We start from the raw sequence: 27518 nt of genomic DNA, 5'->3' as shown, positions 1-27518 counted from the left end.
AGTCCAACGCCGGCATACCCACATCATGGGTTTCCTCCAACAGTCCAAAGATGTGCAGGTTAGATGGATTGGCTAGACTAACTTGCCCCTTAGTGTCCCAAGATGTGTAGGATAGCTGGATTAGCCATGGCAAATATCTGGGGTTACAGGGATAGAGTGGTGGAGTTTAAAGTTCATTTTATTATTGTCACAAGTAGGTTGACATCAACATTGTAATGAAGTTACTGTGAAAATACCCTAACTGCCACAGCCTACCGCCTGTTTGGGTGCATTAACGGAGAATTTAGCATGGTCATTGCACCTAACCAACACGTCTTTCAGACTGTGGGAGGAAATCAGAACACCCGGAGGAAACCCACGCAGACACAGAGAGAACATGCAAACTCCATACAGACAGTGACACAAGCCTGAAACCAGGTCCCTGGTGCTGTGAGGCAGCAATGCTAACCACTGCGCAATGAGCCTTAGATCTGGATTGCCCCTAAAAAGGAAACATCCTCTCCACACTAATAAATAAACTTACAACATTGTCTAAAAATATTTATTCCCTATTAAAACAGGTATGAGGCTAAATGTTTTATTTCAGAGAGTCATGAGTCTTTGGAATTTGCTTCCTATAAAGGTGCGTATTTGAATATTTTTAAGGCAATGGTGGATAGATTCTTGGTAAGCAAAGGGGTTAATGGGGGTAGGCGGGATGCAAATTTGAGGTTACTGTCAGATCAGACATGATCTTATTAAATGATGCAGCACATTCGAGGGGACAAATGGTCCACTCCTGTTCCTTGTTCATATGTTTGTCTGGGAACTAGCTACAGGTTAGTCAACACATTCAGTAGGAGTACAAGAGACAAGGCATAATGTCCACAGCCAAAAGTGCTAAATGAATGATCTTATTCAGCCTCCCCGAGCTTCATGTAACATTAAGCTGAATGCAATAAATAGAGTAAAGGCTATTGACTTGAAATCCTGTGCACCTGAGCTAGTCATTCCCCTGGTCAACAACAATACTAGCATATACCAGTCAATTTGGATGAATGTCCAATCAAATCCAATCCACGAAAATAGAATAAATTTAAGCTGGTCAATTACTGTCCTATCAGTCTCCTTCTAGTCATCAATAAAGCAATGGAAGGTATTATCAACAATGTGATCAAATAACACCAAATCATTGCTGACCAGTGCTCAATACAGTTTCTAACAGAACCAACTCAGCCACAGACGTGACTACAACTTTGGTCCAAACACAGGTGCAAGAGTTAAACGTCAGACAGGAGAAACTGTTCTCAACATCAACATTCGACTAAATATAGTATTGAGGAGCCCTAGCAAAACCAAAGTCAGGGAGATTCGGAGGCCAAATTGACAAACCACAGTGCAGCAACATACCAGCACCTTCTTTCTCCACAACCTCAACACAGACTAACACTAACATAAGAACAGCATCACTTCCAGGTTATGGATCATGTCGATTTGGATATACATCGGTATTCCTTCACTGTAGCTGGATTGAGGTCCATGCCGGTTTTATTCAAAGAAGTGCTTGGTGAGGAAACTTTCCCCAAACCCCCAGAGGCAGACAGATCCCATTGTATCTTTCAAATGAAACCTCACCCAGCAACCCCCTATGAGCCATGCTAGTACGGTCCCATCACTGCAAGAAGGAGGAATTTGTTCTTCTGTGGGCAACAGAGCACCGTGATGTCATTTAACAAGGCCATCCAATCAGGATTTACTGGGATATGAGTGCAGACCTGGCAAACAGGTGAGCAGCATTTAACTAAAACACTTATGGAGTCCATATCCTTCCATTCCCATTCTATTCATGTATTCGTCTAGATGCCCCTTAAATACTGCGATCATACACGCTCCCACCACCTCCCTGACAGCACATTCCAGACAGTCACCACCCTCTGTGTTAAAAAAAAATTGCCTCGCACATCTCCTCTAATCTTTTCCCCATGCACCTTAAACCTATGTCCCCTAGTACCTGACTATTCTACTCTAGGAAAGAGCATCTGATTATCCACTCTGTCCATGCCGCTCATTATCTTGTAAACCTCTATCAGGTCACCCCTCAACCTCCATTGTTCCAGTGGCAACAAACCCAGTTTATCCAACCTCTTCTCATAGCTAATACCATCCAGACCAGGCAATATCCTGGTAAACCTCTTCTGTACCCTCTCCAAAGCATCCACATCCTCTGGTAGTGTGGCGACCAGAATTGTACATGATGTTCAAATGAGGCCTAACTAAGGTTCTGTACTGCTGCAGAATGACCTGCTCATTTTTATACTCAATGCCCCAACCAATGAAGACAATCATGCTGTATGCCTTCTTGACTACCTTATCCATCTGAGTTGCCGCTTTCAGTGATCGGTAGACATGTACGCCCAGATCTCTGCATGTCAGTACTGCTAAGGGTTCTACCATTTACTGTATAATTCCTACAGGCATTAAGAACATAAGAAATAGGAGCAGGAGTAGGCCATCTAGCCCTTCGAGCCTGCCCTGCCATTCAATAAGATCATAGCTGATCTGAAGTGGCTCAGTTCCACTTTCCCGCTTTCTCCCCATAACCCTAATCCCCTTGCCTACCAAAAACCTATCTACCCGCGTATTAAATATATTTAGCAAGGTAGCCTCCACCACTTCAATGGGCAGAGAATTCCAGAGATTCACCACCCTTTGAGTGAAGAAGTTCCTCCTCAACTCTGTCCTAAACTGCACACACCCCCCCCCCCCTTATCTTGAGGCTGTGCCCTTAGTCCTGCTGTCCTTTCTGAGCAGGAAGAACCTCTCCACCTCTACCCTATCCATCCCTTTCATCTTCTTATACGTCTGAATGAGATCCCCCCTCATCCTTCTAAACTCTAACGAGTACAAGCCCAGTCTATTCAGCCTCTCCTCATAGACCAACCCCCTCAACTCCGGTATCAGCCTAGTGAACCTCCTCTGCACTCCCTCCAAGGCCAAAATATCCTTGCGCAAGTGCGGCGACCAAAACTGCACACAGTACTCCAGCTGCGGCCTCACCATTGCCCTGTACAGTTGCAGTAAGACCTCCCTACTTTTATATTCAATCCTCCTCGCTATGAAGGCCAGCATCCCATTTGCCTTCCTGACCACCTGCTGCACCTGTAGGCTGGGTTTTTGCGACTCATGCACAAGGACCCCCAGGTCCCTCTGCACCATAGCATGCTGCAGCTTTTCGCCCTGTAAATAGTAGTCCTTCCTACTATTATTCCTACCAAAGTGGATAACCTCACACTTGCCAACATTGTATTCCATCTGCCAGGTCCTCGCCCACTCGCTCAGCCAATCTAGATCCTTCTGCAGACTTTCCACACCCTCCGCACAATTTGCCGTTCCACCAATCTTGGTGTCATCAGCAAATTTCGACACCTTACACTCGGCTCCCTCCTCCAGATCATCTATATAAATGGTAAATAGCTGAGGCCCCAGCACCGATCCCTGGGGCACTCCACTAGTCACCAACCGCCAGTCCGAATAGCACCCATTGACCCCCACTCTCTGCCTATTTGACAGCCAATCCCCTATGCACACTAACACCTTACCCCCAACTCCATGCCCACTAACCTTCTGTAACAACCTTTTGTGCGGCACCTTATCAAACGCCTTCTGAAAATTGAGAAACACCACATCCACCGGTTCCCCTCTATCCACCGCACTAGACACATCCTCGTAGAATTCCAATAAATTCGTCAGACACGACTTCCCCTTAACGAATCCGTGCTGCGTCTGCTCTATCAAACAATTCTTCAAGGTGCCTCGCTATTTTCTCTTTGATTACGGATTCAAGCATTTTTCCTACAACAGACGTTAAACTAACCGGCCTGTAATTCCCTGCCTTTTGCCTGCTACCCTTTTTAAACAGCGGTGTAACATTAGCCGTTTTTCAATCTTCCGGCACTCCCCTGGAATCCAGCGAGGTTTGGAAAATAATCACCAAGGCGTCCACTATCACCTCTGCCATTTCCTTCAGAACCCTTGGACGCATTCCATCCGGTTCTGGGGACTTGTCCACCATCAGTTCCTCTAGTCTGTCGAGCACTGCCTCTCTAGTAAAATGATCTCATTCAGGCCCTCCACTCCTACCACCTTTCCATCGTTAATACCCGGCAAACTATTCGCGTCCTCCTCCGTGAAGACCGAAGCAAAAAAGTTATTCAAAGCCTCAGCCATTTCCTCATTCCCCACCACTAAATCCCCCCTCTCATCCTCTAAGGGTCCAACATTCACCCTAGCCAGCCTCTTCCTTTCTATATATTTATAAAAACTCTTACTATCCTTTTTTATATTTAGTGCTAGCCTAGATTCATATTCTATCCTTCCTTTATCAACTTCTTCGTCATTCTTTGTTAATATTTAAACCTCTCCCAATCCTCTTCTCACCCACTACTTTTAGCCACTCTAAACGCATCAGCTTTTAATTTAATACTCTCCTTTATCTCCATTAGACCTTCCAAAATGCATTACTTCACATTTGTCCACATTAAACTCCATCTGCTATTTCCCGGTCTACATCTTGCTGTATCCTCTGACTGTATCCCCTTCACTATCCGCAACTCCACCATTTTTTGTGTTGTCTGTGAACTTGCTAATCAGACAAGCTACATTTTCCTCCAAATCATTTATGCGTACTGTGAACAACAAAGGTCTCAGAACTGATCCCTGATGAACACCAGCAGTCACAACCTTCCATTCAGAAAAGCACCCCTCTACAGCTACCCTCTGTCTTCTTTGCCCAAGCCAGTTCTTTGCCAAGCAACAGCCTGACACAGTCATACTCTCAGATTTATACCTTACAGATAATGTCCCGGGCACCATCACCATCCATGGGTATGTCCTATCCCAATGGCAGCACAGACCTAGAATGGGTGGTGACACAATGGTATACAGTCAAGATGGGAATCTTCTCGGCTCCTGACAAGTACAAGTGCATCGAATGTACTCTGGGTAGGGGACACCAATGTCCATCAACAGAGAGGATTGGAAACACCTACAGATCGAACTGGCTGAATCCTGAAGGACGTAGCTGCTAGACTGGGTCAGAAGGAGGTGATGAAGGAACCAGGATAAAAAAAACATACATTACCTCATTCTCAATAATCTGCCTACCGCAGATGCCAGTATTGGTAGGAGTGACCACCACACATTTCTTGTGGAGAAGAAATCCTGTCTTTATATTGAAGATGGCCTCCATCATCTCGTGTGGCACTGCCACTGTACTAAATGGAGTAGACTTCAAACAGAACTAGAAACTCAAAAGACTGGGCAAGCAGTAGATGGTACACGTTAGCAAGCAGAACTGCACACACCACAATCTGTAACCTCATGGCATATCCTCATTCTATAATTACCACCAAGCCAGGGGTTCAAACATGGACAAAAGAGCTGAACTGACTGCCCTTGACATCAAAGCAGTATTTGACCAAGCATGGCATCAAAGACTGGGATCAATGGGAATCAGGGGAAGATTCTCCACTGATGGAATCATACCCAGCACAAAAGGAAGATGGCTAAGATTGTTGGAGGTCAGTCATCTCAGTTTTAGGGTATTGTTGCAGGAGTTCCTCAGGGTATTGTCCCATGCTCAACCGTCTTCAGCTGCTTCATCAATGACCCTCCTTCTTTCACATGGTCAGAATTGGGGACATTCATTCATGACTGCACAACGTTCAGCACATTCACGATTGCTCAAATACTGAGGTGGTCCATGTTCAAATGCATCAAGACCTGGACAATATCCAGACTTAGGCTGACGACCAAGATTCAGGTCACACAAGTACCAGGAATGCTTTAACAAGAGAGAATCTAACCATCTCCCCGAGATGTTCAATGACATTATCATCGCTGAATCACCCATTATCAGCATTTTGGGAGTTAACATTGACCAGAAACTGAATTGGAGTAGCCATATAGATACTCCAAGAGCTAGGACTCCTGCAGTACGTAACTCACTCCTTGACCTTCCAAAACCTGCCCAACATTTACGAGGCACAAGTTAGGGATATAGTGGAAAACTCAACACTTCACTGAATGAGTGCAGCTCCCACAACACAAAAAGCTTGACACCATCCAGAACAAAGTATTCCAATTGGTTGGTACCTGATCCACAAACATTCACTCCTCCAACGCCAACATATCGTGGTAGCAAAACATATCATCTATAAGGTACACTGCAGGAATTCACCACGACTCTTAGACAGCTTCTTCCAAATCCCAACCACAGCCATCAAGGAGAACGGCAGCAGATACACAGGCAAACCACCACTTGCTAGTCCCCCTCCAAGCCAATCACCATTCTCACTTGGAAATACATGGCCATTCCTTCACTGTCACTGGGATAAAGTGCTCAATATCCTCCCACTGCATTTCAACTTCTAATTAGGCACTTTACAGCTTTCTGGACTCAACGCTGATTTCAGCAATTTCAGACAGTAAACTCTGACTCCCTATTTTTTTTTTGCTGTGCCTTAATTTTTTCATGATTTTGCTTTCAGACACAGCTATTCATTATTCTGCCATTCACTTGGACAAATCTTTTGTTTCTTTACTACAACCATTCGCACTCTCTGCCCTTTATACCATGAAATTTTTAATCATTTAATCTCTCATGCCTTTAACCATATCAGAGACATTCCCTTTTGTTCTTCCTTCCCCTTTTCACTTGTAAAAAACCTATTACATTTCAATCTTCCTTCTGTTCTGAAGAAAGATCCTTGGCCTGAAATATTAACTGTTTTTCTCCTCACAGAACATTTCCAGAATTTTCTCTTTTCATAAGTAACAATACTTGTTTGGATAAACTCCCAACCTCAAAGGTTTTCCATCACTGAGTGATTAAAACTGAAACATATAACGTTAGAACTTTCCAGCTGTTCATGCCGATGGAGTAAAAAGTCTGACAACACCAGGTTTTAGTCCAACCGATTTATTTGATAATAGACTGGCTGACAATGTGAGTGGAAGGAGCACTGATCACAGGTTAAAGAGATGTATATTGTCTCCAGACAGTACAGTAAGGTTAGGTGTAAGGATTCGCATTCTAATCAGTAATCTCTAAACTGTGCTTTATACGCTCTGTCTGAGGCCAGAACTCTCCATTCACCTGACGAAGGGACTAACCCCGAAAGCTTGTGAATCTATTATCAAATAAATCGGTTGGACTAAAACCTGGTGTTGTCAGACTTTTTACTGTGTTTACGCCAGTCCAACGCCGGCATACCCACATCATGCCGATGGAACCAGAAGGGCACATCCCCACCCCAGCATGGAGTGGAGTCAATGGGAAATTTCATTAACTGTGGCAGGACCAGAAGATTCCATGACCGGCCAACAGCTCAGCATCCCCGCGCTATGAGGAAGAGACCGCGAGGAAGCCAGAGAATCCTGCCCTAAGGATAGTTTTCGTGATGAATGTTCATCACCAAGAATGTATAAAACACTATCATTCATCTTAGTTCCCACAATTACATAAATTAATACCTCAATTCAAATCATAGAGTGCAAAGAACAAGATTTGCCATCTGTGGCGAGTGACGCAGAGTTAACAATGCAGATGATGATTCTATGTAAGAACCAGTTCAGAAAAATGGATACGAAACTGAAATTTTAACTGTTTCTCTCCTTGTAAATGCTGCCACTATTTCCAGCATTCTATTATTTCAGATTTCCAGCATCTGCTGTGATTAGCTCTCCCATCTGTTGACTTAGGCATCAAGTGACTATTAATGTTATAAGATTTAGACAATTTTCACATAACCCTCTGATATAGAATGAAATAGAAGAACTTCCTAAACGGCAATCTTTCAAACCTGGCAAATCCAATTATTTGGAGAGTACAGAAACACAACATGTTTCAATGGCTATCAAGTCATAAGAAGCAAATAGTTCCATAATAGCAGCTGCTTTGAATGACTTACCTTTTCTCTGAAAGACAGCATTGAGAAATTCTTCTGCTTGTTTTTCTAAACGATTAATTTTGGCCTGTTCCTGTCTTGAGAATGCCTTTTCTCCACCTTTTAATTTTGGTAGATCAAGAGAGGCTAAATGTTCCTGTAGAGAAGCAAACGTGCAATTAGAAGCTTAGGATGGAGTTCTATTAAATTTATTCAATAAAAATCTATGTGAAATCTTATGTATAAATAGCACCTTCATTCATGGTGCTCACTGGATTGGGAGCAAGTTGAGATTAAAACCAGGGAAGCTGAAGTATGTTTGCAAGCCTGTACCAAACCACTGACTTTCGCATTTAACTCCAGTATCTTAATCTGCATGTCAACAATCTCCCCAGCAGATACAGGCTGTCAATTTCAATATGTTAATAAGTTGACTGTAGCAATATTGACATGAAGTTGGCAACTTAACTCAGGGTCCACGTTTCCCAGGCTTCCTAAAACTTGCCAGTAAAACCAGGTGAGAACACAGCTGCAACTGAGGGTTGAAAACATCATAAGGAACAATGTCAGTAAGTACTGAAACCTCATGGCGCATTTCTTTCCTTCTTGTGTAAAAGGCTTTGCTCACACTACTTGTGCTGAGAGGTTACTTTTACAATTTTGGAGGTTTGTACACCAAACCAGCCCTTTGGAGCTCTGAGCTATCAGATTGGTAAAGGTACTGTTTATGCTGCATTACTTTGGGCCTTGGGCAAGAACCAAGATGACCACCATCAGCAGCAGCAGCAGCAACAGCCTGCGCCATATAGACCTGCAGCTCCACATGAGAGGGAGGATTAACAGACAGGAGCAGTTTGAAGGAGGCCATACTCAACATAAAGGATCTACAAGTAGAGAGTAAGCTTGTTCAACACGTTCCATTACTAACCCAGAAGTCTTAGTGTCTTGCGCCATGTGGTGGCAAACACTTGCAGCCTTTGGAACATTACCTGATGGCCATGCCTTACCAGTGGCTGTCAAAGTTACCAAAGCCTACATTGTCAGTGCCTCTAGATCCTTCCAGGTTTCTGCTGGATACATTTGCGTAATCTTATATTGGTAGCCCATAAATGCATATGACTAATGGTTTGTTTCCAGGCTAGCTATTATGCCAGTCAGAATGAACAAGCACTTGTTCATTCTGGATGACTGTGGACAACTACAAAGCATCACTGTTTCCACAAATATGGCAATTAAGGAACTCCCAGATCAATCTTCATCAGCCGCAAGGGCTTCGAATCCCTCAGCATCATAATGTGCAATCACAAATTGATCTTCATGCAAATAGTCCCAGGATTCCCAGGCAGTTGTCACGATGCTTTCATTCTGCAGCTGTCCACCTTCCATGATCTCATCATTCCTTGAGGTAACCCTGGCTGATTGCACAGAGACAAAGCATAACCACTTAAAACATTGGCTGATGGTATCCAGGAGGAAACAATTCAATAAGGTTTAGAAGCAATGCAACAAAAACCATTTAACAACCAGGTAGGATATTGAGCAAGCCATTGGCATGCTTAGAATGTATTTTATGTCTCTGGGCAGATTTGCAGCCCCTTCAAAATGTACCAGCCAGATTCTTCAAAACAGCTGTGGTCGTGAGCACTCTGCACAACATCTCACAGCAGAGAGAATTGGGCCTACAAGAGAAACAAAACACAGAGCTTAATGCTTTCTCAGATAATTGCAAAGAAAGGCAAGAAGCTGCTGCAGAATATGATATTCTTAATGCAATAATAGTAATACGTATCGCAGTTCAGGATGCCCTCAAGGTTCACTTAGGTTTCACGCATCTGACAACTACACCAAAAATCCACTTCCCCCACCATTCTCATAACACCAAATAGTCCTACAAACAACCAAATATCCCTTTCACAGTCCCCAATTGCTTGGTGTCAATTTGTATCTCACCATTCATCACAAGTGAAAAGGCCACTTTCCAAAAGCAACCAAAGAAAAATTGGCAAGACAGAAAAAGAGCAAGAAGAAATTATTAATTGTACTCAAAAATAGAACAGATACTTAACGTTCTAGCACTGTGTAAGACACTCAAAAGCATACCTTTGTGTCTAAAATCTTCACTCTTGCTTTTCCATCACTTCTAAATGGCACAACTCATGCAGCTTCACAGAAGATAGAGACAGTTTGTACAGATCCCTGCTCTGACTACTGAAGTGCTCTTTGCTGATGTCCTGCCAAAATATTATATATTCTGACACTCCAGAAATACCCTGTTTGTCATCAGACCAAAGCCACAGCATCCATAGCCAACTGAGCAGAGCTTGGAGCATCCTGCAGCCTCCAGGATGAACTCTCCACTGTTGTCCCTGTCTCCACCAACAGCTCTTGCTCATGCATAACATAGGAATCATTAGCTGAAACCCAACCATCTGCCGTACTGATTCCACTAATTGAGCACCTCAACAAGTGCACTATCTGCTCAAATTCTGCAGTGGTGTATTCTCAGAGGGAGTGATCTCTTTTTAGGAGTCATCAGCCTTCTCCTGTTGGACACATGAAAATCCTGTTTGAGATTAAAAGACATGAATTGTCAAGATAAGAATACTTTAAATGGTGAGTATGCACATGATACTTCATTCCCAGTTAAAGTCAACATGAGGGAGTGTTCTGTTCCATAAGGCTATCTGATATTAAATCTTATCATCACATAGCTGTGATGAACCCTGCAGAGCAGGTGGTGTCAGTCATGAGGTGGCTGGAGAAGCAGTTCTCTGTCTGTCCCTCATGTTACGTGTTCTATTCTGCAAGGAAAGAGAGATTGTTGATGAGACTAACGGCCTGTATCAAATGGACGGACAGCATTTGTTTAGGATAACAATGAGGAAGAAGCATGGCACTTGGATGAGAAGGAGTGTCAGTGGTGAGTGCACAGATACGTATGTGAGCAAATACAATTTGAGAATGCAGATTGAGTGCATTGGGATGTTATCATATCAGGATATAGGTGAACGTACCACTAATTTCCCATCTTTCTTTGGTCATTAAGCAGCTTTGGACATTGTACTCGAAATGACACCTTGTAACTGATTCAGAGTGTTCTAATAAGCTTTTTCTCCTATGAAATTGTTTTGACGTCTGTTAAGAGTTTTGGATGGCTTTTCAGTCTGCCAGAGTGTTCTGCAAGCATGTTTTATTCATGCTCCTGTTTTCATAGTCATTACTTATTATTGTTCTGCTGAGTGACTATAAAGAAGATCCTTTTAAAACAATACATTCAGCTACCTTTATTGTGGTCTCAAGTTACACATCTTTTTGATGATGAGAAAACGGCCAACGAAAAGAAAACAAAGTTTCAACATTCAGTGTGACAGCTAGGTTGCACTGTGGATTCATTTAACGGAATTTCAGGTTGGCAGCATCATGTTCAGGGCAATCAGTGAGTTTGAAGACAGAAGCGAGGACTGGGCTGAATATGTGGAGAAGGTGCAGCATTTGTTCTTAGCAAATGGAAAAGAGGATGAGGTGAAGCAGCACTCAATTTGCCAGTGCAGAGGGGGAGCAAAGATTTGTAAGTTGTTGAGGAATCTAGCCAGGCCACAGGAACCAGGAGATTTCATTTGTAGATTTAATTGCTCTGGTTTAGAATCATCATAATTGAAAGCCCTCAGTGATTGTTCAAAGATTTAAATTTTATAGCTATTTTTGAAAAGCAGGTCAATCAGTAGCTAACTTTGTGGCAGAATTATGCCAGCTTTCAGAATACTGTGATTTTGGAGCAGTTTTAGAAGATGCGCTCAGAGATAGGTTGGTCTGCGGCATTAATGAGGGCAGCAAAGAACACTGGGGGAAGCCACACTGAGTTCCAAGAAGACTCCAGAAATTTCTCAAGAACATGGAAATGAGTGCCAACAATGCTAGGTAATACTGGCAGCATGCATGGTGCAACCACAAATGTTGTGGTTTATGCTCTGTATTTAAAGATAATTCCAAAAGCACAAATAAAGTCTTTCATAACATAATTAGCCAGAGAATTATTTTTTGTTAAGAAACTAGCTTGGAAATGTGAAATAATAATGCAAAATGTGTTAGCTGACTCACTAGTCTTCGTAAAACCATTTAAAACATTTTTCCATTGCGAATTAGAATAACTGTAATCAGGAAATGATCCACTCTCATCCTGATGCATTCAGGAAATTATCTACTGGCATTTAAGAACATTTTTCTCATAGGCAAAGATTGAATAATTGTAAAATCTTAACTTTGAAAGAAATAACTGATTCAAAACTGGAAGATTTTTCAGTCCAGTTGTGTACTGTACTCCAAGACTGAGGTTTTCCTAACATGAGACCTTTGCTGTATAAATAATATTGCAATTATAACTAGCAGATACAGAAAGGCAGTAGCTAGGTAAATCATACTGAATTTACGTAAGCAGGATGTTGTTTCACAAAGCAGCAAAGCCTACTAACATTTTTTCACCAGAAAGTTACAGAAAAGGCAGCTGGCTCAATATTGACTTTGCTATTTTAACTTCAGGAAGAATTATCTTGTATTCCATCTTACCATTTAATAGTAAACAAATTAATTGCCTTCAGCTGAGAAAACTCCCTCTGATTCATGTGTAACGTTCGTCTATTCAAAGAAAATGTGCAGCACAGCAGAAGGCTACATATATTCCAGTGTTTGACTGAAAATGGGGTAATTATTCATCCTTGAAATCAAACAGCTCTATGAAAATTGGTCACTGTAAAAATACTTTTTTTATTCTTTCATGGGACGCGAGTGTCGCTGGCTCAACCAGCATATACTGTCCACCCATAAATTTCCTTGAGAAGGTGGTGATGAGCTGCCCTCTTGAACTGTCACAGTCCATGTGGTGTAAGTAAAACCACACTATTGTTAGGGAGGGAGATCCAGGATTTTGACTCAGTGGCAGTGAAGGAACGGCAATATATTTCCAAGTCAGGATCATGAGTGGCTTGGAGGAGAACTTCCAGGGGGTGATGTTCTCATGTATCTGCTCCCATTGTGCTTCCAGTTGGCAGCAATTATGGGTTGGAAGGTGCTATCCAAGAAGCTTTGGTGAGTTCCTAGGATGCCAATCAAGCAGGTTGCTTTGTCCTATCTGGTGTTGAGCTCCTCAAGTGTTGTTGGAGCGGCATTCATCCAGACAAGTGGAAGATATTCCATCACATTCCTGATTTGTGTCTTGTAGATGGTGGTCAGTATTTGGGGAGTCAGGAGGTAAGATACTCGTTGCAGGAGTCCTAGTCCCTGACCTGTTCTCATAAGACAAAAATATTTACATGGCTAGTCCAGTTTAGTTTTTGGTCAATCGTAGCCTCCAGGTTGCCGATTGTGTGGAAATCAGTGATGCTAATGCCACTGAACATCAAGTGAAGATGGTTAGTTTCACTCGTCATTGCATGGCACAAAAGTGGCACTTGCCACTTGTCAGCCCAAGCCTAGATATTGTTCAGGTTTTGCTGTATTTGAACATGGAGCATTTCAGCATCTGAGGAAGCATGAATAGTGCTGAACATTCTGCAGTCATCAGTGAATGTCCCCACTTCTGATCTTATGTTGGAAGGAAGGTCACTGATAAAGTAGCTGAAGATGGTTGTGCCTCGGACACTACCCTGAGGAACTCCTGCAGTGATAACCCTGGAACTGAAATGACTCATCTCTCATCTCCAACAATCCCAACCATCTTCCTTTGTGCCAGGTATGAATCGCAAAGTACAAAATAAGGCCATATGACATAGGAGCTCCAGTAGGCCACATGGCCCATCCAGTTTGCTCCACCATTCAATGAGATCATGACTGATCTGATAATCCTATGCATAACTTCACATTTTCCAACATTATATTCCATCTGCCAACTTAGTTTGTGAAAACAATTTTGAAAACAAAGAAAGAAAATCAGTTGTCCTACTCAAAACCCAGAATTGCAACATGCACAAAATAAGGAGTTTCAGCTCTTTTCCATATTCAAGTCTGAAAGGAGTTTCAGGTGGCTACTCTGTCAGGCTGCTTATAACGGCATCACAAAGGCTGGTAAAAATGGAGATGATGAATCATTTCACAGTCAATCATGACTGGAGTCTGAACTGCAAAAATGGGATCAATTTTACCTGCATAATTTGTATTATATAGCTATCCTTCACTCACTATATTTTGCTGGAAAATGCTTTTATCTGGAGTACAAAGAACAACGAACAGTAAGCACAGGAACTCGCCCTTCAGCCCACCAAGTCTGTGCCAACAGAGATGCCTCTCTAATATTTTGTTGCCTCTGCATGGTTCATATCCCTCTATTCCTTGTCTATTCATATATCACTTCAGATGCCTCTTGAACATTATGGAATTTGCCTCCACCATCTCCTCCATCAGCACGTTCTAGGCATTCACCAGAAAACTGTCTAAATAGTCACTGCAAGTACAGTTAGGACTGTTTATTATGGATCATTTGTCATAAGTGAGCATTTTAGGATCATGCGGCTAAAGTTTATTCGCAATTGGGAAATTTCAAATTATAATGTTTAAAAAGTTTATTTATTAGTCACAAGTAAGGCTTACATTAACACTGCAATGAAGTTACTGTACAATACCCCTAGTCACCACAGTCCGGCGCCTGTTCCGGTCAATACAACTGACCACTAAGTCTTTCAGATTGTGGGAGGAAACCGGAGCACCCAGAGGAAACCCACATAGACATGGGGAGAAGGTGCAAACTCCACACAGACAGTGACCCAAGCTGGGAATTGAACTCAGGTCCCTGGCACTATGAGGCAGCAGTGTTAACCATGTGCCACTGTGCCGCACAACTAACAGTTAATCGTAGCAATATGTTTAGGCAGCATGAGGTTAAGCTGACCTATCACCAAGAAGGAAACCAGTGAGCAATCAGAAAAATTGATAGTTTCAAATGTGATGATCTGTTGCTGACCATAACTGAAAAGGAAAGTAAACTGCAGTTTTCTTATAATTTTCAGCTTCTAGATAGCATTTCATATGAGTTGCAGTGAAATATCAAAGAGATCGAGGCCTTAAGAAAGTGAGTGAAATAATTGAATGAAGTAACTGAAACTTTGCCTATGCCTATCACACAAAGTGAAACAGCATCCATTTTCTTTATATACATGAGAAAACAAATTACTCATTGATAAAAGCATCACCAGGTATTAGACAAAACAATGCATCGTAAAGAGCCTTTTTGACATAGTACAAAACGGGTGGGATTTTCCGGCTGCACTCATTCCAAGACCAGAAAATTCCACTTGAGGTCATAGAATCCCTACTGTGCAGGGAAGGCCACTTGGCCCATCAAGCCTGCACCAACAACAATCACACCCAGGTCGTGTAACGGCATGTAATTACCCTACTAGTTCCCCTGACACTAAGAAGCAACTGAGCATGGCCAATCCACCTAATCTGCACGTCTTTGGACCATGAGAGGAAATCAGAGCACCCGGAGAAAACCTGTGCAGGCGCAGGGAGAACATGCAGACTCCACAAAGACAGTGACTCAAGCCAGGAATCTAACCCAGGCCCCTGGTGCTATGAGGCAGCAGTGCTAACCACTGTGCCACCATGCTGCAGGTCAATGGGACTTTGCACGATCCTGTCCTACCGACTACAATTCCCTTGGCAGGCAGGATGGCAAATTTCTGCCTAACAGCTGTAAAGTGATATGAAACCCAACTTAGGAATAATTCATGAAGAAAGATCCAATAACTTCCACCTCCAGTATCTACCACGCATCTTCAGCATGACACATAAAGACAAAGTCACGAATAAAGCAGACCTTTCTAGGATCAATGTGCCAAGCAGGTGAGCACTAATCAAACAAAGGAAGTTTCACTGGCTCGTGCCAAGAGATCAGCAGGGCGCCAAAAGTTCCAATTCAAAGATACTGTCGAAAGACACATGAAAGCCTCAACATCAATCACAACAAATGGGAAACTCTATCTGATGTGCAATGCAAAAAGCAACACTAATGGAGTGGAGGAATTCGCCACCATGAAACTCCAAACCAGAAAGTCCTGTAAACAAGGCATGAGCAGAGTTCTTCCTACACCATCAGCGAGAAACAATTTCACCTGTGGTACTTATGACAGAATTTACATTTCTTGTTTGTTCAGCCATCAAAACAAGTCCAGCAAATGATCGCTTGTGATTTCCCAATATGTTTAAGGCTGCATTCCCGTCATCTCTCACAAACGAAGAGACATCAGCCACAAACACTTGTCTAAAGCAGAAAGTTGACAATTTGCTATCAAACTTGAGTGTGCTTTGAATGATATTCATTCAGGTTCTTCTTCATCCTTCAGCTAGGTTAAGATCTAATTATTTCCACTCAACTTCAATGAGGATCAGCAGCAATGAACTGATTGCACAAAGGTCCAATCCATTACATGCCTGCTTGCAATCTCCTTTTAAAGTTTTGTAGTGGGAGGTGATTTGAGAAAGAAAGCAGAAAGACAAGTCAGATGGATAGTCAGCACCCACGTTTGTTCATGCACCTTGTAACAACTCATTAACATATTGCCCATCCCTAATTGCCCGTGAACTGAGAGCAATTAAAAGCTCTGGCTATCACATGTAGGCCAGACCAGGTGATGATGGCAGATTTCCTTCCTAAAAGACATTAGTGAACCAGATGAGTTTTTATGACAATGATTCCATAGTCATCATTACACTTTTAATTCCAGATTTTTGTTGAATTCAAATTTCACTATCTACCCTGGTTGGATTTGAACCCAGGTCACCAGAGCATTGCTCTGGGTCTCTGGATTCCTAGTCCAGTGACAATACCACAGCACCCCTGCCTCCTGACATTGATCATGGTTTGTCTGGTAGGGAGTAAAGGAAGTACATACCCTCAAATAAAAAATACAGTACAAAAAAAAAGATTTTTTTCATTCCAGTTGCACAACCTAATAAACTGAGCAGCATCATTCTGTTCTAAACCAAGTGTACCAACCAGTCACCAAAATTAAATACTTCAAATTACTTCTTACCTTCACTTTTTCTCTTCTCAAGCAACAGAAGAGACAGTTTTCATCAAATGACCAGTCAGAAACACATGTAGGCTCACAATCTGTGGAATTCAAGAATAATTTTAGCCTAACACAAGATTGACTTTGCTGCTGTTTTAGTCTTTTTCCCACATCCTTCATTTGGAAGGGTATATTATCTGTCAAATAGCATCCAATATAGTAAGAAATCATTCCACATTTCAGTCAACCAGAGGTACACTTGGCAAAACTCCTAAATTTCCTCCTTCCTAGTGCAAGAGGAGGAAAACTAAGAAATCAACTTACGTGTGCAAAAAAGCTCCACACATAACTGAATAGTCGTTAGAATAAAACAAAACTGACTTAGCTTTTTTTGAGGGTATGAAAACACTTTAATATTTTCTTCTTCCTTTGCTTCTCAGACCAGGTACTGCCAAGCCAACACTCTTGCAGCTGACAGGGCAGAGGTACAATCAGCCCCAATTCCTCTGTCAATATAACTCTTCGTTCAGTAGTTTAACAACAAATCTTATGACAATTTTAGCCCACCTCCCGAAGCATAAGGAAATGACAAATTAACACTAGGCATGGTATTACAACAATGCAGCCCAGATAACTTACCAAAATGGACGGTAAATCAAATATAATTCCTTTTAATTCTTAACCTGAGAGTGTTGGTAATCAAACACTCAATGACATTTTGTACAGGATGAACCTTACAATGGACATCAAAGTCATGGAGAGACCTCATTATTAACTGCTTACACTCAGGAAGAACTGGATGGTGCAGTAGGTCAGACAATAAACCCTCATTTATAAGATGTCAAATCCAGCCCAACACAAGGGAACTAAAGTATCTGTGATCAATTAGCTTAAAAGAGTCTTACATAAAATTATTCAGAACAGTCTCAGTGCAGCTCTGAGTGGGTATGGCACACCACAAAACTCTACTTCATTCAGCATCAGTTGACAATATCAAAGAATTGTATACCAGTATGCAGGAAATACTGGGTTTGGGCTGAACCACATTGTTGGGATAGAATAAAATTTTATTCTACATCTAACCATGCTACCCTTGGTGTGGTAGTGTCAAATCTGATGTTAGTCACTCAGAATGGATTTCATTCAATTTCCGGCATCAAAAAAACTTACTTCACAATTTTAAAAAATGGATCAAAATTATGTAATTGATGAAAATTATTAAGGATAATGCAAGGACTGATTAATAAGTTTACTAACAACTGAGGAGTATCAAACTAAAATGAAATTAGAAGTGCACATGGTACTTTAAGTCCAAATGTGAATTAATCAATCATGTGGAAAACATAATATCACAGAACAACTCTTGCTTTGCTGTATTTTTAAAATATGTCTTTGAAGACCATTACCTCTATGCTCTATTTAGCCCATTCATTCAGCAAAGATATGTTCAGTAATAATACAGAACAAAGGGATTGCTTTGCAGTATTGTCATTCAGTATCACGATACTTGTCTTCAAACTTCATAAACAGATCTTTTCACTATTAAAATTGGTAAATAACCTAAAAAAAAACCTATACCACCCATGACAATGGAAATCCACTTGCTTTACTCCAGCACATCAAACCCAAAGGAATAAATACATGGAATACAGAAGCCCAAAATCTTATGTGGAAAAAAAATCAGAGGTCAGTCGGCTAAGTTACTTGCAGATGCCTTCATCTTTAGCCATTTGGGCTCAGACTTACTATTGTTCTTGCTTATTCAATACCACATATTCAATTACCAAATTGACAAATGATTAGCAATATATCTGCCCAAGATGAACAAAAATATTTCTATTCTCAGAACAAATCAATAAATATTTAAGCACAATTTTATTAAAACACAGAGAAAGCACCAATTTGACAGCTTGTGAAATTATTTACAGAAAACCCTCCACTACATTGCTCCATCTTCCTGATAAGGGTTTCTGAAAAAAGAACTTTACTGTACAATCCACCTGCTTGTATTTTATATAATTTTCTTGATCAATAAAATATGATACTTGCTGTTATTTCTATGACATTAGTCCTCATGCCTAGACTTAACTAAATTTTGGGATTTTTCATTACCTGCTAATTTCCAATATAGCAGAACATGGAAGTTATCTGAATAGCACTGTATCATTACATGGACTGCAGCCAAAGTGGCAACTCACTACCACCTTCACAAAGGCAACTAAGGATGGATAATAAATGCTGGCCTTACCAGAAATGTTTACATCCCATCAACAACAAAAAAAATTCTCTACCTAAATGTTAGCTTAAAAACTTCCAACAAGCTCGAGATGGCCATCCTCTCACCCAAAAATAGAATGCTGTGCAAAAAAAAAATTCTCCACTATTTCCTGAATTTGTTCAACTAAAGACAATGGGCTTTATAAACTGTTATTGGGTGAGGCTATCAGAAAAACATTTAAAAGATTTACCTTCAAATAAGCTGATATCTTCTAGAAGTCTAGGTCCAAACAGCCCTTCCAAAATGCTTTCAAACCCTTATGGAAAAACAATTACAACAATGTGAGAACAAACAAAACAGTCCTGGCAACAACATGCAGGGGCAGAAACAGCAGGCATTAATTTCACAATTATATATCTGCCAACCCATGTTGTAATATTTATTGTAGGCATTGGACTGTGATTAATAGGGCTGCTCAATACATTTATAGACATAAAAAATGTTGCCAATTTTAAAATGTCAGCATTAATATTGTTAAGAAGCAATTCAGCTGGAAAACATCTTCACAGAACAATTTTTGCTAATTTTTGTTTGTATATTAAAAAATGTCATCATAAGTAGACAGGATCTCTGATTTGATTTTTTATTTAGGTAATAAAGCTTTACAATGCATCTAAACAAGCTATACTTGACCTAATAGTGCTCGAGGTAAAAAGTGGTTAAACCAGATGTGCACAAATGTCTGTTTTCTCTAGCACATATCCATCACTAAGAGGACAACTAGAACTGACCACCTACCAAAGTGATCACCAATGTAACATCAGATCTGGAATACTTCAAATATTTCAACATTTGGGACAAATTATGACATTAAATACATATTTAGGCAAGGACGTGGTTCATATAGACATTTGAATCAGTTTTTCATGACATTGGTTTCGACGGACCTACCAAAGTCACCCATCAGCTTTTTGTAATGGTCACTGGGTAGTCCATAATCCTGGACTGAACCAAAACTTCAGAATAAAAGGAAATCCTAGGATTGTTTTATGGTCGGGCAGCCTATGGCAACAAGAACAGTAACAATGAGAACGGTTAAGAGCTACAATCAAGCATGCTGGGAATTCCAGTCAAGTTAAACACTGATATAGATCAGAGAAGCTGAAGCAAGTCGGGACCTGTATGTGAGACACGACCTGACACTTCCTGTGCTGACCAAATAAGGATGGTTGTTTGGACAGGTGCCAGACAGATCAGGGCTGCTGATTTACTGCCTCAGCCCATACATGGCAAGGCTATGTGACTTACATGCAGCTTGTTTTAAACACTTGTGACAAAAATAGAAAATGCTGGAGAAACTCAGCAGGTCTGACAGCATCTGTGGAGAATACAGCCAACGTTTCGAGTCCAAATATGGAACAGAAGCTAATTGGTACATCATGAATGTTTTGATGATTTATTATTGTCACATGTATTAGCATACAGCTAAAAGTATTGTTTCTTGCACGCTATACAGACAAAGCACACCGTTCATAGAGAAGGAAACAAAAGGGTGCAGAATGTAACATCACAGTCATGGCTAGGGTATAGAGAAAGATCAACTTAATGCAAGGTAAGTCCATTCAAAAGTCTGATGACAGCAGGGAAAAAACTGTCTTGAGTCAGATGCTAGGTGACATCGGACTTTTGTATCTTTTTCCCAACAGAAGAAGGTGGAAGAGAGGATGTCTGAGGTGCGTGGGATCCTTAATTATGCTGGTTGCTTTGCCGAGGCAATAAGAGGTGTAGGCAGAGTCAATGGATGGGAGGCTGGTTTGCATGATGGATTGGGCTACATTCATTACCGTTTATAGTTCCTTGCGGTCTTGGGCAGAGCAGGAACCATACCAAGTTGTGATACAACCTGAAAAAATGCTTTCTATGATGCATCTGTTAGGTTGGTGAGAGTTATAGCCAACATGCCAAATTTCCTTAGTCTTCTGAGAAAGTAGAGGCATAGGTGGGCTTTCTTAAATACAGTATCAGCATGGGGGAACCTGGACAAGTTGTTCGTGATCTGGACACTTAAAAACCTGAAGCTCTCGACCCTTTCTACTTCATCCCCGTTGATGTAAACAGGACCCTTTCTATGCTTCCTGAAGTCGATGACAACCTCCTTCATTTTGTTGACATTGAGGGAGAGATTATTGTTGCCACACAGTTCACCCAGATTCCCTTCCTTATTCCTGTACTCCGTCTCGTCATTGTTCAAGATCTGACCCACTATGGTAGTGTTGTCAGCAAACATGAAAATCAAATTGGAGGAGAATTTGGCCACACCGTCATAGGTGTATAAGGAGTGTAGTAGGGGGCTGAGAACTTTGTGGGGCACCAGTGTTGAGGTTGATCATGGAAGAGGTGTTATTGTCTACCCTTACCGATTGTGATCTGAGAGTTAGGAAGTTTAGGATCCAGTCACAGACGCAGATGCCATGGCCACGCCAGGGAATTTGGAGATAAGTTTCATGGGAATAATGGTGTTGAAGGCTGAGCTATGGTCAATAAATAGGAGTCTGACATAGTGTCTTTGTTATCTAGGTGTGCCAGGGTTGAGTGCAGGGCCAGGGAGATGGCATCTGCTGTGGACCTGTTGCGGCAGTAGGCAAATTTTAATGGATCCAGGTATTCCGGGAGGCTGGAACTGATTCGTGCCATGACTAGCTTTTCGAAGCACTTCATAATGATGGATTCAGAGCCACTCAATGATAGTCATTCAGGCACGCTGCTTGGCTTTTCTTGGGTACCTGGATGATGGTCGTCTTCTTGAAGCAGATAAGAACCTCAGATTGCTGCAAAGAGAGGTTGAAGATGTCTGCGAATACCCCTGCCAGCTGATCCGTGCAAGATCTGAGTCCTCGTCCAGGTACCCCATCCAGGCCAGTACTTTCATGGGTTGACCTTCAAGAAAGCTGCTCTGACATCTGCAATGGTGACCCCAATATAGGTTCATCTAGGGCTTCCAGGGTGGAGGGGATGCTATCACTGACCCCTTGCTCAAAACAAGCATAGAATGCATTCAGCTCATCAGGAAGGTGTGCGTTGGAGCTGGCAATTTTACATGCCTTCATCTTGTAGCCTGTTCTGTTTTGCAGACCTTGCCATAGTCACAAATAAAGGAAAGTAGTTATAATGAACAAATAATTGTTTAATTGATTGTACAAGACTAAATAAAATGCAAGAACATGGTAAACAAATATATTGAAAAAAAGACTACAAAAACAGAAAAATGTTGTAAGAAAAGATTTTATAAGTCCTCTTTGCGAGATAGTGGCTCTAGGTTATTAGACAGGAATCCCGAATATCTTGGTTGGAAAAACAAATAAGCAATCACCCAATATTTTGCTTCCATTCCTCATACACATTTTCATCCATGTATTTTTTATCAAATTCAGACAATAAACAAATGAAATATGGATATGAGTGCAAACTTCCTCTTAACGCACAGTTGCACATCTCCAACCAAGACATTTGGGACTCCCATTTAATAATCCAAAGACACTATCTCACAAGGAGAACTTATAAAATATTTTCTTAGAACATTTTCCTGCTTTTTAGTCTTTTATCGATATAGTTAATTTACCCTGTTCCTACATTTTATTTAATCTTCTACAATCAATTAAACAGTTAATTATTCATTGTAACTACTTTCTTTTATTTATATTTGCCTCCGTTGTTTTGTGCATAAATTAGAAAGTATTCGTAAATATTAAAATTGTAATCAATCTGTTCAGTAACATTGACAGAGGAAGAGAGAGCGAGAGATGGAGAAAAACTGTGTGTGCAAAGAGTAGCTTAGCTATCTTCCAGGTTTTACAGCTTCATTTTAAAGATCTTTGCTGTGTTGCCTTCACTAACCAATAGAGAAACCTGGAGCTAAAACTCACTACTGCTCAGTTGCAGTCCCTTTGCACAATGGCGTTTTTGATCACAACATTTGACACTCCATTATTTATTTTAGACTGTGGGTGGTGTAGCGTAGTTACCCAATCAACCCTGGAAGCTAAAACAAGAGTAAAATTCAACTAACTACTGAACACGGTCAACGATGGGACAGCTGCGCTGGTGCTTTCTTCAGCCTCAGATACCAAGAAACATTGATTTGAAAAGCATACATCTTGGGATTGTTAAATTAATCCAATGTCCACTTTGGCTAATACTTTAAATCTGTAATATATACTGATCATGTTTCTTGGTAATCAAATCTTCATTACTGAACAGATTCAATCACAGTTAACTGATCCTTCAGTACACACATCAACACTCAGAACACTGACCATTAATTTCTTAGTTATTGTTGATGAAAAGGCCAAAAATAGTTCTCCAGCAATCTGAAATTCTCCTCTCATCAATTTGCTATCATCAACCTGTTTTCTCATTTATTACATTTTCAGAATGAAATGTCATGGCATCACACAGAAGGGAATTTTGTTCAGAAGTACAATGTCTGACTCCACCATCACTGCAGGCAGTCTATTCCACACCCCAACCACTCTCTGGATGAAGAATCTACCTCGGACATCCCTCCTATATCTCCCACCATGAACCTTATAGTTATGCTCCCTAGTAACTGTTACATCCACCCAAGGAAATAGTCTCTGCACGTCCACTCAATCCATCTCTCTCATCATCTTATAAACCTCTTAAGTCGCCTCTCATCCTCCTCCACTCCAAAGAGAAAAGCCCCAGCTCCCTCAACCTTTCCTCATAAGACCTACCCTCCAAACTATGCAGCATCCTGGTAAATCTCCTCTGCACTCTCTCCAATGCTTCCACATCCTTCTTGTAATGAGGTGACCAGAACTGAACACAATATTCCAAATGTGGTTTCACCAACGTCAGGTATAGATGCAGCATAACCCCATGGCTCAAACTCAAACCCCCTGTTAATAAACACTAACATACTATAACGCCTTCTTCACGGCTATATCCACTTGAGTGGCAACCTTCAGGATTCCGGGGAAGTGCCAGAAGATTGGAAAACGGCTAATGTTACGCCGTTGTTTAAGAAGGGTGGCAGGCAAAAGGCGGGGACTTATAGGCCGGTTAGTTTAATGTCTGTTGTAGGTAAAATGTTAGAATCCGTGATCAAGGAGAAAGTAGCGAGGCATCTTGAGGAGAATTGTTTGATAAAGCAGACGCAGCACAGTTTCGTTAAGGGGAAGTCGTGTCTGACGAATTTATTGGAGTTCTATGAGGATGTCTAGGGCGGTGGATAGAAGAGAGCGAGTGGATGTGGTGTTTCTTGATTTTCAGAAGGCGTTTGATAAGGTGCCTCACAAGAGGTTATTACAGAAGGTCGGGGGCATGGAGTTGGGGGTAGGGTGTTAGCGTGGATAGGGGATTGGCTATCAAACAGGAGGCAGAGTGTGGGGGTCAATGGGTGCTATTCGGACTGGCGGATGGTGACTAGTGGAGTGCCCCAGGGGTCGGTGCTGGGGCCTCAGCTATTTACCATTTATATAGATGATCTGGAGGAGGGAACCGAGTGTATGGTGTCGAAATTTGCTGATGACACCAAGATTGGTGGAAAGGCAAATTGTGCGGAGGGTGTGGAGAGTCTGCAGAAGGATCTGGATAGGCTGGGCGAATGGGCCAAGAACTGGCAAATGGAATTTAATGTAGGCAAGTGTGAAGTTGTCCACTTCGGTAGGAATAATGGTAGGAAGGACTATTACTTGGCAAAAAAACTGCAGCATGCTACGGTGCAGAGGGACCTCGGGGTCCTTGTGCACGAGTCGCAAAAACCCAGCCTGCAGGTGCAGCAGGTGGTCAGGAAGGCTAATGGGATCCTGGCCTTCATAGCGAGGGGGATTGAATATAAAAGTAGGGAAGTCTTGCTGCAGCTGTGTAGGGCACTGGTGAGGCCGCAGCTGGAGTACTGTGTGCAGTTTTGGTCGCCGCACTTATGCAAGGATACTTTGGCCTTGGAGGGAGTGCAGAGGAGGTTTACTAGGCTGACACTGGAATTGAGGGGGTTGAACTATGAGGAGAGGCTGAATAAATTAGGCTAGTACTCGTTAGAGTTTAGAAGAATGAGGGGAGATCTCACTGAGACATATAAGATGATGAATGGGATGGATAGGATAGAGGTGGAGAGGCTCTTCCCGCTCAGAAAGAGGGCACAGCCTCAAGATAAAGGGGGGGGGGGGGGGGGGGGGGCGGGGTTTAGAACGGAGTTGAGGAGGAACTTCTTCACTCAAAGGGTGGTGAATCTCTGGAATTCTCTGCCCGTTGAAGTGGTGGAGGCTGCCTCGCTAAATATATTTAAGACACGGGTTGATAGGTTTTTGATAGGCAAGGGGATTAAGGGCTATGGGGAAAGGGCGGGAATGTGGAACTGAGACACGACAGATCAGCCATGATCTTTTGAATGGCGGGGCAGGTTCGAGGGGCTAGATGGCCTACTCCTGCTCCTATTTCTTATGTTCTTATGTTCAGAGATCTGTGGATACGAACCCCAAGATCTCTCTGTTCCTCCACATTCCTCAGAACCCTGCCGTTGACCCTGTAATCTGCATTCACGTTTGTCCTACCAAAATGAATCACCTCACACTTATTGGGGTTAAACTCCATCTGCCACTTTTTGGCTCAGAGCTGCAACCTATCAATGTCTCTTTGTAGCCTGCAAGGGCCCTCCACCTCATCCACCACTCCACCAATCTTGGCATCGTCAGCAAATTTACTAACCCACCCTTCAGTCCCTTCTTCCGAGTCATTAATAAAAATCACAAAAAGCAGAGGACCCAGCACTGACCCCTGTGGTACACCGCTGGTAACTGACTTCCGGTCTGGAAATTTTTCCACCACCACCCTCTGTCTTCTATGATACAGCCAGTTACTTATCCAATTGGCCAAATTTCCTTCTATCCCAACCTCCTTATCTTCTTCATGGGCCTACCATGGGGAACCTTATCAAGCATCTTACTAAAATCCATGTATACAACAGCTACTGCTCTAACTTCGTCCACACACTTAGTTACCTCCTCAAAGAATTCAATCAAATTTGTGAGGCAGGACTTACCCCTTACAAAACCATGCTGACTATCCTGGGTTAAACTAAATCTTTCCAAATGGTCAGAAATCCTATCTCTCAGGACCCTTTCTATTAGCTTACCGACCACCAAAATAAGACTAACTGGCCTATAATTACCAGGGTCATTCCTATTTCCTTTCTTGAAAAGAAGAACAACATTTGCCACTCTCCAGTCCTCTGGCACTATCCCTGTGGACAGTAAGGACCCAAAGATCAAAGCTAAAGGCTCCGCAATCTCATCCCTTGTCGCCCATCGTATCCTAGGATGTATCCCATCTGGCCCAGGAGACTTATCCACCCTCAGGTTTTTAAAAATTGCTAATACATCTTCCCTCAGAACATCTACCTCCTCCATCCTATCAGCCTGTATCACACGCTCCTCCTCAAAAACATGTCCCCTCTCCTTAGTGAACACTGAAAAAAAGTATTCATTCAATGCCTCACCTATCTCTTCTGACTCCATGCACAACACGACTATCCTTGACTGGCCCTAATCTCATCCTGGTCATTCTTTTATTTCTCACATAAGAGTAAAAAGCCTTGGGGTTTTCTTTTATCTGACCCGCCAAGGACTTCTCATGCCCCCTCCTAGCTTTCCTAAGCCCCTTCTGTTGGGGAAACTATTGGAGAAAATTCTGAAGGAGAGAATCTATTTCCACTTTGACAGGCAAAGTTTCATCAGAGATAGTCAGCATGGCTTTGTCAGAGGCAGGTCATGCCTAACAAATTTGACTGAATTTTTTGAGGTGGTAACCAGGCATGCAGATGAGGGTCATGCAGTTGATGCAGTCTATTTGGAATCCAACAAAGCCTTTGACTAGGTCCTACACAGAAGACTGATAAAGAAGATAAACACACATGGAATACAGGGTACTTTGATAAAGTGGATTCAAAATTGGCTCAGTTGTAGGACACAGAGGGTGGTGACACACTGGAAGCCAGTGTCCAGTGGGATCTGTGTTGGGTACCCTATTATGGGATGCTGGCCTTCATAGCGAGGGGGATTGAATATAAAAGTAGGGAGGTCTTGCTGCAGCTGTATAGGGCATTGGTGAGGCCGCAGCTGGAGTACTGTGTGCAGTTTTGGGCGCCGCACCTGCACAAAGCTATTTTGGCCTTGGAGGGAGTGCAGAGGAGGTTTACTAGGCTGATACCAGAGTTGAGGGGGTTGAGCTATGAGGAGAGGCTGAATAAACTAGGCTTGTACTCGTTAGAGTTTAGAAGATTGAGGGGAGATCTCATTGAAATGTATAAGATGATGAATGGGATGGATAGGATCGAGGTGGAGAGACTTCCCGCTC

General features: G+C 42.0%; 1 protein-coding gene across 1 annotated transcript in view; it reads right to left on the bottom strand.

Annotated features, from left to right (window-relative positions):
* The window catches only part of LOC145354519 (ligand-dependent corepressor-like), a 97247-nt gene that overhangs the window by 59403 nt on the left and 10326 nt on the right, over positions 1-27518 (bottom strand). The window contains exons 2-4 of the mRNA XM_080205954.1: positions 19396-19461; positions 16949-17028; positions 7950-8082 (exon numbers count right to left, since the gene is read on the bottom strand). Of these exons, the coding sequence (XP_080062080.1) occupies positions 7950-8082; positions 16949-17028; positions 19396-19461 (279 nt within the window). The remainder of the gene's footprint in view (positions 1-7949; positions 8083-16948; positions 17029-19395; positions 19462-27518) is intronic.

This window comes from Carcharhinus amblyrhynchos, chromosome 17, assembly GCF_965287045.1.
Source record: "Carcharhinus amblyrhynchos chromosome 17, sCarAmb.v2.hapA, whole genome shotgun sequence".
In the NCBI taxonomy this organism is placed as follows: domain Eukaryota; kingdom Metazoa; phylum Chordata; class Chondrichthyes; order Carcharhiniformes; family Carcharhinidae; genus Carcharhinus; species Carcharhinus amblyrhynchos.
Note: the sequence above shows the minus strand (reverse complement) of the source record. Positions and strands in the feature narration are given on the sequence as shown.